General features: G+C 34.8%; 1 protein-coding gene across 1 annotated transcript in view; it reads right to left on the minus strand.

Annotated features, from left to right (window-relative positions):
* Nucleotides 1-16,470, minus strand: part of CFTR (CF transmembrane conductance regulator) — a 193,250-nt gene that overhangs the window by 149,522 nt on the left and 27,258 nt on the right. The window contains exons 2-3 of the mRNA XM_037836310.1: nucleotides 13,433-13,543; nucleotides 9,663-9,771 (exon numbers count right to left, since the gene is read on the minus strand). Of these exons, the coding sequence (XP_037692238.1) occupies nucleotides 9,663-9,771; nucleotides 13,433-13,543 (220 nt within the window). The remainder of the gene's footprint in view (nucleotides 1-9,662; nucleotides 9,772-13,432; nucleotides 13,544-16,470) is intronic.

Consider the following 16,470-nt stretch of genomic DNA (forward strand, 5'->3'; position numbering starts at 1 on the left):
ATGGAGCAAGCTGAACTTGAAGGACCCCCCCTCTCCCCACCCCAGAACTAATATCTCTGAATAAATGATCTGCGTATGGAGAATCCCATGGCCCACATCCTGCCAACAGGGAGAATGTTTGCTACTTAGAGGGATGCAGGGCTAAACAATGTGAGTTCAGAAGACTGTAGAGAGGCTCATGTTAGAAAACAGCTCAAGCTATTGTATTCCTGGTGGGCATAATCTTGGGTCTCCATTCACCCAGAAAAAAAAATTAGGAGGCCTGAAAATACCTCCTTGGAGATATAGCTGGTCTCTCAAGGGATCCTCCAGGCCAGAGCTCAAAGTCACTGGGGATGATTCTAAATCCTATAACTACTCCTAGAACAGGGTCAGATTTTTCTGGTGATAAGGAATTCTGCTTTTGAAAATTCAGACCATGAAGGAAAAAGTTAAAGTGAAAATAGAAAACTCAACTCAGGCTTGCAATTAAATTTAACTAACTAATTCTCAGGTAACTTTACTTAAAAATTACAATTTCAAGCCCAAAGCATAGTTGTTTCTAATACAAGGTGAGTAATTAGTTGAAGAACTTCTAAGGTTACATTGTTTTCTTTCATTTAATAGTAAATCACCATCATTATCTCTGCTTGCTTTAAATATGCTTTATGTGTTTTTATTCCAGGAATACTAGGATAGTTTAATATTGAGAAACTAATTAGTAGAATATCAATGGATTACAGAAAAACCTATGATTACTTCAACAAAAATGGAAAAGGAATCTGATAAAAATTCAGTATTTCTCTCTAATTAATGTTCTAAATAAACTTAATTATAAGGATATTTTAGTAACCTGAGAAAGAATTTCTCCCTCAAAACAATAAGCAGCACCATCATTATAAAACTCTGGAAGCATTACCTTTAGAGTCAGGAAACAAGGGCAAGAATGATGATTATTACATTATTAACATTTTTCTGGGACTTCTAGCTGGTGCAATTCAACAAGAAAAAAGACTGAGATATGAATATTGGAAAGGAGAAGTGGAAAGTATCATTATCAGCATAGAAACCAAATGCAAGTGAATAAAGAGTTTAATAGGTAAAAGTTTAAATAATAAATGTTCTAAGAAAATAAGAAAATAGATTCTTATATACCAACCACAATAATGAAATAAGTATCCCTTGAATAGTTATAACATAAAAGATACATTGTAATACTAATAAGAAATAGATCATACACACATATACCTCAAAATATATATTATAAATAGTATTGTGATATATTTAAAAGTCTCAAACAAATGGAGAGACAAACTTTCTAAAAAGAAAATCTCAATATTGAAAAGATTATATTCTCCTCAAAGCTATTTTTTACGATTAATGCAATCCTCATCAAAATCCCAAGTGGGTTTTTTGGAAGTGAATTTTCAGCACCATAAGAGCAGGGATGTCTCTTAATTTTTGTAAAGATCCCAGCACCATGCACAATATTGAGCACAGAGTATCCATTTAGCAAATATTTGTTGAGTCAATGGATAAAATGTTTCTAAATTTCATTTGGAAGAAAATGAGAGAATAATCAAAAACATTTGAGGAATAATGTATGAGATGGTTTACATTACTGGATATTAAATCATTGTAAAGTTATAATAGATGGCATTACAAAGAAATAGATTTATCTGGAAATCTAGGAACAGATCCAAGTATATGCAATAATTTAATATATGATAAAATGTAGCATTTTAATTCTGTAGAGAAACTGGATACTCATTTTTGAAGAATTAGATTTCTTTCACATTCATTCCCAGAAATAAATTCCAAATGAATTAGACATTTAAATGTAAAAGATGAAATAATAAAAAAATATAAATAAATGCTTACATAAAATTTGGATAGAAAAGGTCTTTATACAAGTCTGAAGGCAAAAGTAGGAAACAGAATGAAAAAGTTCTATAGATTTGACAGCAAATTTAAAAAAAAATTAAAACTTCTGACTTTTAAAAACTAAATAAAAGCTCACCAGAAATAAAAAAAAAGACAAAGGAAAGATTGGGGAAAATATTCTCTCACATATCAATAAGCTAAAAGAAAAACATACCCAAAGAAAAGTAGACAAAGAACATGAAAAGGCCATCCATGCACTCACAAAGAAATATAAATGCATAATTAATTTATAACAACTGTTTAAACTCACCAGGAACCAATAGTAATACAAATATAAATGATAAATATACTCTTCTTCACTCTGAAATTTGAAACATTTGAAAAATGATAATACCTACTATTGGTGAAGACTGAATTTTCATACTTTAGTATCAGGAAAGTACAGTAAAACATCATTTCTAGAAGGTAATTTCAAAATCTTCTGAGATGTAGCTTTTAAAGGGTAGTGCATTGAGTGGCTATTTACAGGAGTGAAAATTGGAAGCAATCTAAATATCCAAAAATGAGGAAATGGTTAAATAAATTATGGTATAGCCATATGATACATTAAACATTAAAATGATTAGGTAGAAAAATATCTAATGGCATGGAAAGGCATTCACAGTATATTAACAGAAGTAGAGTTATAACACATTCATAACACATTATGATCACCCCTCCCTTTATTAAGTATATGTTTCCATGGGTAAAAAGATGGAACGGATCAACTTCAAATTTAACAGTGATTATCTGATTATTTCCATAATCAGAAAAAATACTTAGAAGAATAACAAGAATAACAAAAGGATAGAAAATTGCATATATATTATGATAATTATTTTAAAATCATGCGTACAAAAAATGGAAGAAAGGAAACACCTAGAACTTACCATAAGATACAAAGAGTACTGGCTTACATACTAGCAGGGTAGGCAAGAGTGTTAAATTTTTATCTGGATACACTAGAGTCAGATGGTAATTTCAGGTTTTATACTAATTGTTGAAGTAGAATTTTTCCATATTCATCTGAGAAAATAAAACCTATTCATGCTTAATACAAGAGGTATTTTTAAAATATTTCTTTTATTTTGCAACTTTGGTTTAGAGTTTTTGCAAAAATACATACACACACACACACACACCACACACATCAAGAACAGAATATCAAAAATCTTATAATACCTGATGGCCTTTGAATCAAGTTTTTAGATGCAGTATCTAATTCTAAACATTTGACTTTTGGTATTTTTCTTTTTGTATTTACTGATGCATTAACTATTACTAGCAACATCTTCAACAGAAATTTAAGTGATATTCTTCATTTTTTATAAGAAAATTTCCTAGATTTGCTGAGACAGCAGCACTAATAGGGTTAGTCCAGAGAATGCAATAATGAAAGATATGTTAAAATATTAATTTCAATTTCTGAAATAATGCTTAGAATTTAGCCATAATTTTTAAATATTTGCAAAAATGAGTATTTGCCCAATTACCTAAACATTCTATTTAAAGAGAATAATAATAGCTAGCATTGATGGAGCACTTGCTATGTGCCAAGATCTAATCTACGTGCTTAACTCATTTAATTCTCACAACAGCTCTATGAAATAAGTGCTATTATGATCACCCCACTGTACAATAAAGAAACTGACAGAGAGTTTAAATAACTCACCCAAACTCATACAGCTAGTAAGTGGTAAAATGGGATTTGAATTGGGCAGTCTGCCTACAATGTCCCCTTTCTTATTCATAACCCTAAATCAAAATGAAAATGTTGTAACACAATCTGGTTCTCTCTCAGTTGAAACCAGAGAGCAATTCAAGAATCCTGATCAATTTAATGTCAATCTAGCAAATCAAGTTATAAGTTAATATCACCGTAATTTAAGATCAATACCAATTTTCTAGGTCCCATGTCATGACTCACATAATTTTTAGAGACAGAAGGTATCATAGAGATTGTATATTGCACTGCAGCACCACTAGTTGTATAGTTAAGAAACCTGAGGTACAGACAAGTTCTTTGATTTGCTGAAGATTATAAAACAGGCTTTTGGCATTAGGGCAAAATGCATACCCTAGAAGAGTTAAGAAAAAATGTAATACCTTTGAAAAAAATATGGACTTCAGTACATCACACATATTTTATTTTGTCTCACCCCATCACATTCATTAGTCATTATAGGATGATAGTTGGCTACAAGAACAAAAGATCTGCCATGTTCCTACCAAGGAATGAGAGGTCTGAGTCCCTTTATATTCAGTCTAAGTTGTAAGAGCATGATCACAGGCAATTCCTAATTTATAAATCTATTTTGTTCCAAAATTTCACATGTAATAAAAGGGGATATATTATCCCTTAGATAAAGTATTCTACTAAACACACTGTTGAATTCCTAATTTAGTCTTCAAAAGCCTGTGTAGTTCAAAAGGCTCATGAAAACCCAATCTGTTGTAATGCTACCTTTAAAAACTACTAATCAACCTGCATAAAATGTTTCTACAGGAAAAAAATGCAACCTCTCCCCATGCTGCAGTCTTGAAAGAGAAACCAAGGAGTCCCCTCTTAGCTATATCTTTCCCCTGAAACTGTTAACTTTCTGCTTCTTCCTTCCATCACCCCTCCCCTAAGATTCTACTGGAAAGGGGCAGTTAACGTTGGGGGCATCTGCTACTTTAAACCCTTAGGGACATTTTTGTTTCAGTGGAATTCCTGGCACCCTTTTCTTTCAGAGGCTCTATTGCCCTAATTTGTCTGCCTGCCTCTCTTTTCATGCAACTATTCCTTCTAATTGGACTTTCTCTTCTTTCATGAACACTTAAGGCCTTAGTACTCAAAGTGTGGTCTTAGGGCAATGGCATCATAACCTGAGAGTCTTTAGAATCACAGAACCTCAAGTTCTACCTGAAACTTCTGGAATCAGAATATACATCTTAACAAGATCCCTGGATGATTAGAATGCATATAAAAGTTTCAGAAGCACTGCCCTTCTGTCATTAAAACCATTAATATTCATTATGCCACATTTAAATTTTCTCACTATTATCAGAAAGGAAAAAAAAACAGACTGACAACTTATTTTTGTGTACCTGCTCCCACTTTTTCCCTTCTAGATTCTAGTAAAAGTCAGATGCACTAAGTGTGTCTTAGTTTCCCAGCTGCTAAAACAAATATCATACCACTGGTTGGCTTAAACAATGGGAATTTATTGGCTCATGGTTTTGAGGCTAGAAGTACACAATCAAGGCATCAGCAAGGCAATGCTTTCTCCCAAAGACTATGGCATTCTGCGGCTGGCTGCCAGTGATCCCTGGTTCTTGGCTTTTCTGTTACATGGCAATGCACATGGCAATGTCTTCTTTCTCCTCCTGGTTCCAATGACTTCTGGATTCTTCCTGGGGCTTTTTTCCTCTATGTCTGAATTTCATTTGCTTATAAAGGACTACAGAATAGAGATTAAAGCCCAAACTGATTCAGTTGGGCCATACTTGAACTGAAGTTACATCTCCAAGAAATCTTGTTTACAATGGGTCCATCCCACCAGAATGTGGACCAAGACAAAGAACATGCCCAAACCGGGATATACATTTCAGTCCATTACAAAGTGATAATGCTGGTGTTTGTCCACCAGTGGTTCTCAACCCTGGTGGAACTTTTCCAAAATCACAAGTGTCATCCAAGAGCAACTGAATCACATAATCTGGGGTGGGGCCACTAGCTACTCCAGAAACAGAAGTGAAAATCCCTTACATTTCAGAGAAAAAAAACATAAACCCAAGGAAACAAGTCTTCTTATCACAGAAGTGGTGGGAAGATGTAGAATGCAGTGAGTAGCACAAGCACAGCATGTGTGTTAGAGATTGGAGTGGGAGACAAGGGATGAAAATATTCAGGATATAAGGCAAGAAGGGGAAGTACAATATATGAATGACTGTTGGGTTGGAAAAGCAGCTAGATAGTGGGGGTATGCAGAGAGGAAAATGAGAAAGAAATCCTAGATGACAGACAACCAGGAGATTTGCTGGAGATATCTGTCTTTAGGTATCAAGCACATGGAAGGGACAGGCACAAGACAAAGCACCTAAAGCAGGGACTAGCTGTGCACTAAATTCCCCAGAATGAGGACCCTCTCTTCTTTAGCAGCAAGCTTGTGTTCAAATGCCTACCCAATGTCTTTGTCAAACATATGGAACAAATCCTCCTTTGCAATTTAGACTGTGGGACTTGGGAACTCTGGGAAAAAAAAAACACCAGGACTTCTCTTTTATGCCTTTAAACTTCTTAGAGTTTATGCCCTTAAACTTCTTGGAGTTTAATGAATAAAGGTAGTTTGACCACAGTTGTACTGACATGTATCTCAGTTTGATGATGGAAACATGCCCAGAGCCACCTGGGAATCAATAATATTTTTGAATGAATGTTTGTGAATTTCTTATTATAATAAATATATTGTGATCATCATAGTCTCTCAGTAATCTGTTTACCGAACTCTCTCCACTTCGCTTCCCTCAGACTATCCTTAATTGACTCTCACGCTCAGTTTTTCAACAGCTAGTTTTTCTTTTATGCTAGGAGTCTTTAATGTTAAAGACAATGTTGTATCTGGCTGCTAAGTCAGATGAAGAAAAAAACAAATGCATAGTTAATAGTGAGAGTCCATAGCTAATATGATTTAAAAATACATCACTGTTGCAAAGAGACAAGCGCCTTCATGATGGCGTTCCATTTTTTCTTAATCTTTGAAGCTCAACAGCAAATTTTATAATACTTTTCCCAGCAGTGCTGAAACCAATCAAATATTTTTTATACCACAATTATCCTGATTTACAGAGACTAAGAAAGTATAGGACATTTTGAAAGTATGTCCACCTATTTCTGAGAGTAGTGTTATAGAAATTTCAAGAATCCCTGCTCAGTATATAGAATTTTAAAATTACTAAATGACACACACAGAAGAAGAAATGTCCAGAAAGAGTGCTGTCAATAGCAAGGCTTTAATAAAACATGTTTAAAAGGATAGAGATCTTATTAGAATGGCTAAATGTTCTCCCCTTTTTTTCTTCCTGTAAGGGACAGAAAGAATGGGATCAAGAAATAAGGGGCCCTGAAAAGCTGTACTCATCTTAATGGTTACTATGGATATCTAAATTCCTTGAGACTTACACTTTTCAACATTTGCACTACTTAAAATTGCACTGCCTCGATGAGACCTGTTCTCTGTGCAAGGATGAGAAGGCTACTGGCACAACACACATGTGCCATTTTCATTATAAAATTTCCTCTCCATGCCCTCTTACTATACACAATTCAGCTGCTTTTCCCACCCGGGTCCTTTCCTCACCAATATTCTATTGGTTATCAGTAGAAGTTGAGCTGTTGGAAATAAACGTTGACTTTCAAATGTGATGCTGGTTCCAGACCCAAAGCCCAGGGCTCAGGTTAGGTTCCAGAGTGCCTCTCTCCTCAGACTGCCCAAGGATAATTAATACATCATAAAAGTTTTTAAGACCTCTTTTTTGATCTTGAGAAGTTTAAGATTAAGTTAGTCCTTCTCTACACCTACTCCATTCTTAGACCCCTTAATTTTGTTTATTGGTTTGAACCATGGCATTGCTGGCTTGTGGGTGGATTTCACATAGTTCATTCCTCAGGGCTAAGTAAGTGAAAAGACCCTGTTGGGGTTTCCTGTCCTGCTCCCTGTTGTGAGCTTTCTTCAGAGCTGACCCTGAGGTGACCCTGGCAGAATCTTCAACCTTCAAGCTTCTGTAGCCTGTGTCTCCTTAGAAGTTGCAAAGAAGCTATCTGAATACAGTCTTTATGAACATAGTTATATAGCAATTATAATCTGGTATGGTGGAAGGCTTATAGGCTTTGGAGTTAAAGAGACGTGGGTATCACTCAGATTTACCATAAGCATGACTTTGGGAAAGTTACTTAATTTCTCTGCATCTCAGTTTCCTTATCCATAAATTAGAGATGGTAATAACTTCTACTCAATGGAATTACTAGAAGAGTTAAATAAAATAATCTTGAGAAAGGGCTTAATATTGAAAATGGAACAGTTTAGGTTCTCAATAAAGGTTAAACTTTCCTATATCAGTTTATTCTTTGATCTGTGTACACTAGACTAAAAAATAAATCCTATAAATATTTTCAAATATCTTGCAAAATTTTCACATTTAGGTGAGTGCTTTTGTTCACAAAAAATTTCTATGCTGGTGGGATCTAGAGGAATAAATTATTTCACAAGCCAAGTAGGGCATAAAAGGGGCCTAATCATTGGCCCTGTCTTCCAGCTTCTACTCAGTAGTGTGTATGTTAATAAACGTAAGCAGTGTGTGATGGAAAACACTACTAGGGAAAATTTTGAGTTTCACCACAACCTTAGTCTCCACATAACAATTGTTTGAAGTTTCATTCACTTTAACCCAATAATTATTTAAGAATGTTACATTTTTATATGAGATGACCAGAGTGAATTGTCCTTCTATACACTTATTCAAATGTATGGACTGTAGTCATGAAAGAAACCAACAAAAATTTTTTATTAAAAATTAAGTTAAATAGAGCTTGAAGCTATGGATAAAATTGCTTCCCAAAGCTCTGGGCCCTCTCATTGAGAAAAGTCATCTCAACGATAGCTTTAAAAATAGTTCTCACTTACTTCACTTTTACTTACTGTAAAACATTTCTCATCCCCAAATTGTTGCAGGTAGTTACAGGGATTGATATACATACAGGGATTGGAAACTTATTATTTCAAAGGCCTGAGGAATTTCCTACAGGAGATTCTCAAAATCATTATAAAATGTTTTGAACCTAATTTTATTTATCTTTATCAAAACAAAACTTTAAATATATTTTTCTTGGTATGTATGGGCAAAAGTTTCTAACACAGTACAACTTGCAATGTCATTTCCTTGGCAGACACTATGGCATTGCTAATTCCCCGAAGCATGAAGACAACATGAACACTGAACAAGTCCGTCCACGTTGTCCCCAACCTCCCAAAGCATACATTGTGCACAGCCTTCACTTGAAGACTAAATAAGTTTTCAACTTGTCACTTTCTTTTACAGGCTACAACCATGGGTTTTTAAAGAAGCTCTGATACTGTAGAAAATAATAGGTGAGGGTCATATTTCACAGAAACTTGGGAACGTCCCAGACTACACTTAACCACCACAATACCCAGGGTTTTCAGGCATAGCACTCTCTTCACACTGATCAAAAAGTAGGAGTCTGAGAAAAAATATTGCAAGGGTACCTCACTGACAAAATTAAAAATTTTAAATTTTGCTATTTTTTTCCTCGAAACAATTCAGCATGCAAGTATGATTTCAAAAATGTTGCAAATATTTGTACATGCAGTTGACTGAATTTGACCTAATTCTTCTCTTAATATTGGCTCCTGAAATACTCCTGTTGGACACAGGAAAATAATGGCACGCAGTAATCTCATATACTAATAAGATAAAGTGATTTGGAATCATAAATAGAAAATAATTTTTTTTAAATAAGCAATCTATTCTTCTGAACCTGTTTCAGATTTCACACTGCCACCTGTGTTTCAGGACACCTAGGTTCTAAAGCAGTTTTATGTGTTTCTACTAGAGTTTTAGGAGATTTCTTAGTGTCTGGAGCTGGATTCATCCTTTATACCTTTATAACTGTATACTAGATCACCGTAGTCCTTCTCTAATCATAAAAATGAAGATAATTGTTATATTCATAATGAGTTTACAAACAAGATCCTTACCCCTATATATAATATGATCCCATAGAACGTAAATCTCCAGAAAAAGCATCGCCGAAGAGCATTAATGAGTTTGGGATTTTTCTTTGAAGCCAGCTCTCTGTCCCATTCCCTGCAAAAGAATAAAAAGTGGGCCCAATAAGTTGCCTGTACAAATATTTGAGTTGTTCTGTTTCCCTCAATATAGCTTGATTCACTCAAATATATCCAAGGAGATTAACCCAAGTGATTAAGAGACAAACCTTGTGGAGACCCTTCAATACCTACTGCTCAGTCACATATTTGGCAGAATTCAATGCCCTGCCATATATCATTTTGCAGGAGTTGATTTCATGAAAAGGTGCACACTGTTAAAGAAAGGTACTGAGCTTTTAAGAGCAGTGCAAAGGGTAGACATATAAAATATGACTATTATGAATAAACATTGCTGTATTTGGAACAAGATGAAAAATTAACAAACTAATAAACCAAAAAAGATTTTATTTTTTTTCTTTGACTCTTAATCTCCATCTGTTTAGAATCATAGTACATTTTACAACATTTGATTACCAAACCCAAAATAGATAAGAGTCAGGTGGATTTTTTAGATTAAACATTAGAAAACCCCATAATTAAGACTTTGTTTTTAAAAATAAAGATACAAAATAAATATCATCAAACTTAATTTTCAGCTACTAAAGTCATTTATTAGAGTAAAAGTCTTTGAAAACTGAGAATAGGATCAAATTCTACATTTTCTGGTAGGAATAGAAATTATATAGTCTGAAAACTCTGGCTGAAATATAATAAACTTTTTGCTTTCTTTTAAATTCTAAAGGCTCATCAGCTGATTATATTTATATATACTGTGTTAATGTCACTACTCTTTGACAATAAAAGCCCCCTTGCTCTTTGAGAGGATAAAATATTTCTAAATGCTATCATCATTTCAATTTTTAAACTGTACAGAGATGAAAACTAGAGGCAAGAACTATTAGGTTGGATAAAGGCTTTGCAGTTCATCATTGGCTATCCCTATTACTGTCAATCTACCACAAGTAAATGTGGTTCTGAGTCACTCCAAAGAAAGAACACACAACTGAGATTCAAAGTCAAACGTGACAGTCTCGCCTGTCTACAGTGCCTCGGCCCTATCCCATCTCTCTACTTCTTTCCTGTTGTTCCCCACCCTCTACTCACAGGGACTTGGCTCCTATCCATTTCATTCAGGGGACTCATAACAGAGTAAGAAGTTAAGTGTGGAGGCAGATTCACTCTCTCCTTCAAGTGGAGAAGGGTAGATGTTAAAATCAGGAAAGGGGGTGGTACCCAAGCTAGAGAAATGGAATTTCAAGGTGGGAAAAAGTGTTCAACACCAAAGTCAAGTAGGAAGATGTCATTTATTAGTTGAGAGCTAATGCTGGTTAATGTAGTTTTAGGAACAGATAAAGGTAAAAATCAAATTTCTGGGAGCTGAAATATAAATGAAGGTAAAGAAGTGGAGAGACTATGAGAGCAATGAAATGTTGGCTATGGAAGAAAAATGAGGATTGGGTAGTGACTTTGGGGGAAGGCAAAGATGGGGAATTTTTTTAAATGGATGGGACTTGAACAATTTGTGGCCTGGGGGAAGGGGTTAGCAGCAAGAGCAGATGCTGTGGTTCCAGTAGCAGCTTAACAGGTCCAATGAACCTTCCTAACACCAAAAGCTGAAACATAAAGGAAGAAGCTCTACACTTACAAAGCTCAAAGTTAGTATTTTAGCTACAGTCATGGACTGCATGTGAGATTTCACAATGGAATGACGAAGAGGCTCCAACCCACAAGCTGAGTCAGATGGTCCATTGTACCTCAGCCATGTGGTAACCACCCGGGGGCTTTTGCCACAAGGCAGTCTTAAAATTTGAAGCCGAGACCACTTCCCAAGGATGCAGAGGTACAAACTATTATAAATGGGTACTATAAACTTCCAGAATGTTTTAATAAATTCCAAATGCTAATTTTATAACAAAAGAAATGAATAGCTGGGTGAAGAGGAGATACCAAAAAAATTCAAAAGGAATATATAGAATTTATGGGCTTAGGCTGGCACAGTTGTTGAATTAAAATAAAATAGGTTTATTTGAATAACTGAATTGAAAAGTTGTGACCCAATGGAAACTGAGGCAAAAAAAAAAAGGTTAGGCTATATAATCCTATAAATTCAAGTATGTGTCCTCTATATTAAGCATAAATAAAAACATATCCCAATAACACATTTTCCATATTAATGTTAATATATATTAACCCAGTCTTATGCAGATTAATCTTTCCCTACACATCCATTGAGAACTTAGTCAACATCTACTATGTTATTTTGAACTTTCTGCCATACCTACCATGTGTTATGTTTATATATTTTATCTACTCAGCAATGTTGCAAGTTGTTATATAATACTACCTGATTCACATCCTATCATTCATTTATTCAACAAGTATTTATTGACCTTTTCTAGTCACTTGGGGATATATCATAAACAAAACAAATGGAAAAAATCAAAAACAAAATAGTCTGGCCCTCATGGCTCTTAGACACAGCAAGTGCCCCAGAACAGCAGTTGACCACTGATATTGGAAATGTGAATCTGCTGCTCCCACTAACCTAGTCCTACAAATAAAATCAAGAAAAATAAGGTTGAATATCCTACTTTGCCTTGAAAATATCAAGAGGAAATAAGTGTAATGAAGATAAGGTAAACAAATAGCAAGTATAATAATAGCTACTTTTGTTCTCTTGCCCAATACCCACCTCCAACAACCTCCCCATTTCATCTGTGCTGCTGGCACAAGGCACAGTCTAGGCCATTCATAGACTTTGGATCACTGTTGATCCGAATCATGAGCATGTTTAGAGTTGCTGGAATTTTTCTCACTTAGTTCAGGAGAAAGGGCTCCTTCCTGTATGGTCTATAAGAATTTGAACAAATAATTCTGAGTACCCACCAGATGGGGGAAGCTGGTCTGAGAGAATAAAACCAGCACAAGGCAAATGCCAACAGGTGGCATTTGAGTCCCTAGGCCTTCACCCACTTAGGCTGCAAGAGCCAATAAATTCCCTCTTTTCACTTAAGCTAGTTAATTGGGTTTCTGTCACTGGCAATCAAAAGCATTTTGACCAACACTTGTTGCCAAAGAGGACTCTGAGAAGTTCTGTACAACAGGGAACACTGTTCCTGAGGAGGCGGGCAGTGCAAAACTGGCTCCGTCACTCATTATATCACACCCCTGAGCCTCAGGCTGCTCTTTTGTAAGACGGAGATAATGGTGCTCCCTCCCAGGGTGGTAGAAGGAGGTACTATACCTGGCATGCAAAGGGTACTCAAAAACATGAAGGTTTTTCATTCCTTTGATATCCAATAGCCATTACCTTAAGATTTTCCAGAAAGTACATTTGTATTCAGACATTATTTAGTAACAAATGTACACAATATGCTTCATAAAGACAGTATTTCAGTCTTCACAAAATCCACCTAATGATCTTTAATGACAGGCAAATTCTCAAAATTCAAATAAGTATTTTTCAGGGAAAAAAGTCATTTTTCAGGACAAAAACCATTTTTCAGGAAAATGCTTATTTTTCTTTCTCTTTTTAATTGTTTACCCCTTTAACTGATCAAGGCTTGAGCAAGAAAATAAATTTCAATGTTATATATACCATTCTAAATATTGAACTTTCTAATGTTAATTTTATGTTCTCTGTATAATCAATAACATGAATTCTCTCTTCAGTTAATTAACAATGGACATGAACATACCGTTCCAATTTTTCAGACAGATTGTCAGCAGAATCAGTAGAAGGTGTTTGGTATATGTCTGACAATTTCAGGCGCTGTCTGTACCCTTTCTTCAAAATTGGTCTGGTCCAGCTGAAATAAAGGAAGGAAGGACAGAAATAAGTAATTACCTGATTTGGTCTCCAAAATGGACTTGTAATCTTAACCATTTCAAATATACTAGTATGTCAGAAATGGTGCATGCATAAACATAAGAATAAAATAAGTAAACTCATATAAATACCAGGATGCAAATACTAGAACACAACTGAATAAAACACTAACATCTCTAAACTATTGCAACTCTCACTTTGTCAGAAGGGATCAATAGTGATGGTACAATTCTTTCCAGGGGGCAAAAACTGATAGAATTTCTAAATTGAAATTATCCTTCAAAAAAGAACTGAAATTCTTCTATAACCAAATTCTATGAGTTTATAGAACATTGGTGAAATTCAATCTCTATCACTTCAATTATAAAATGGTTTGTGAATAGTAATGAGCACTTTTATATAACTTCATTAAGTACCCTGTACTCAGTGATGAGTCTTGAATGAATTGGATATAACTGGAGGGTTAATTAGTAATTTGCATCAATTTGTTGACTTAATTATCACATCTGAATCAGTTACTTCAGGGTGGGGATCACAACATTCCTATATTTTGTCTCCTCACCCCACGCAGTTACACATGTCTGCCCTCTAGGTGTTTAACATATAATAATTTATGATGGAAATTGTTGATTCTGGTAGGGGAAATAACTAGGCAGGATACCCCAGTTTTGTGCAAATATGATGTTTTTGATGATTATGGTTAAGGCAGAATAATCTTCTCAGAGATAAAATCTACAAAGAAGAGGAAGAAGGATGAGCAAGAAGAGAAAGAAGAATAATATGAAGCAAATATAGAAGGAAATCATGTACAAAGAGAAAATTCTAAATGAAATTTGAGAGAATGAGACACTTCTCAGGTGAAATTTCATGTATTTATTGAAGAAGGGAATTGAACCCAGAATTGGTATCTCTTAAACCTGTGCTTTTCCCCTTAGCATCTTTCTGATGAAAAACTAGAGTTCTAAAACTTGGTGAGACTTTATTTGATAATGTATCAAAATATACATTAAACCACCAAAAATCAAAAGGGAGTGTTTTAGTAGCATCTGAGAGGCGGGATAAACTCAAAATAGGAAAAATATTCTAGCAAAACTATTCATGATAAGGAAAGGAAATGCTAAGCCCAATGCAAACATTTTGACATTGTTTCAGGGCAAAACTAAGCAGCTGGCCCTCATGTCCATTCTTATCACTCCCAGCTCAGGGGTCCAGGCTCTTGTTTCCAGTTCCCTCGTCTTCAGTTTCTTCAGTAGGCCCCTGCCTTATGTACTTGATGTCTTTATAACTTTTCCTTCATTAAAATTAACTCAATTAAGACCCAATTCCAAGGCTAAGTAACTTCATCAAAAATTTCTTGCTAACATATTAATAAATGACTATGGTTTAATATAGCACTTATTTCCATTAAATGCAACAATTTTCATTTTAACAAGAGCCTTCGAACCTAAGCAAAAAGACAATTAAGTTTCACCTTCATTGCCCAGTCTGATCCATTGGTAACTGTCCTGGAAAACAATTATGAAAAGTGTTGGGGTCAGTCTGAACACAAGAAAAAAAGCGCCATCATTGTGCAGTGTCTTCTGTAAGAATTGCCTGGGACAATGATGGCACACCTGCAGTTCCAGCACCTAACATAAAGGCTGGAAGGTAAAGTTGGAAACATAGGTGGAGGTTAGGCCATGCAAAGTCTGGAATGGCAACTTAGGACAGAAACTCTATCCTTACATACAGCCTCCCTTCTCCAACCTCCATGCCTCTATCCATCCCTTCCTCTTACTTCTAATTGAGCTTATCCTTTTCTTTCATTCATAACCAGTCACTATACATTGACAAAGAAAACTTACAAACATTTAGAACCTGGGATATTTTTCAAAGTTCTATTTCTAACAGAAACCAGCTAATCACTGAATGAGTAGCAGGCAGAAATCCCTAAGATACACAGTTTCTTACACTCTACATGTTTTAAACCAACGTTGACAAACAATCTAGTAACCCAGATACATTGTTCACTTAACTATAAGTCTTCAGGTTTCACTGAATAAAAAATGCCGTTATTTTAGATACCTAACATACATATATATATATACACACACATACACACATACACGAAACTAAACTAATTCCTTTTCTTAGCAAAAAACTTCCTAATCTTTGTAATTTGTAATTCCTTATAATTAAAAAAATTTGCCAATTATAGCCACCTTCAAAGCTTTTTCACAAAACCTATCCCCTTAAAACCAGATATTTAACGGATTTTTCCATTTCACATTTTTCTTTTATTAATCTAACAGAAGCATTTGACATTTTCATCTACTAGAACTTAAGATGAAGATTGGGTATTGGATCTTTTTAATTCAAAATTATTTTTGTTTGTATAAAACAATCATACTTCCACAGTATTTAACACTACTTTTTATTTAACTAATCAAATCAAATAAAATGAAATAGCAAATTCAAACCACTAGTTGTATGATACACCTCCCAAATACTGCCAAATTAGTAATCCTCAAAACTAATAGCCTTTTCCTTTACATGAAATAATGAATACTTGAGGAACCAAGAAAAAAATTAAACTACTTTTGTAGACAAATCTAAGTACAGTGGAGGTTTTCTCATCATTCAAGTTTATTTACCATGAATTCAAAATAGTCCTAATAACTTGGATTATCCTAACCAAAGGAAATGCAGGGGGCATGTAAACGAAAGAGGGGACAATCATTTGGACAGATTGTGACAATAAATCCCAACTCCTGGAGCAGAGCTCTACCACATTGCCTCAGGTATTCTGCCAAATGGCCATGATGGAGAGGACTGATTTGAGACCCGATGTAATCTAGTCTCCATAAGGATAGAAAACAAAACAGCAACAACAAAAAACAGAAAAACCCACTCATATAAACAGCCCTT

The sequence above is a fragment of the Choloepus didactylus genome, chromosome 5, assembly GCF_015220235.1.
Source record: "Choloepus didactylus isolate mChoDid1 chromosome 5, mChoDid1.pri, whole genome shotgun sequence".
NCBI lineage: Eukaryota > Metazoa > Chordata > Mammalia > Pilosa > Megalonychidae > Choloepus > Choloepus didactylus.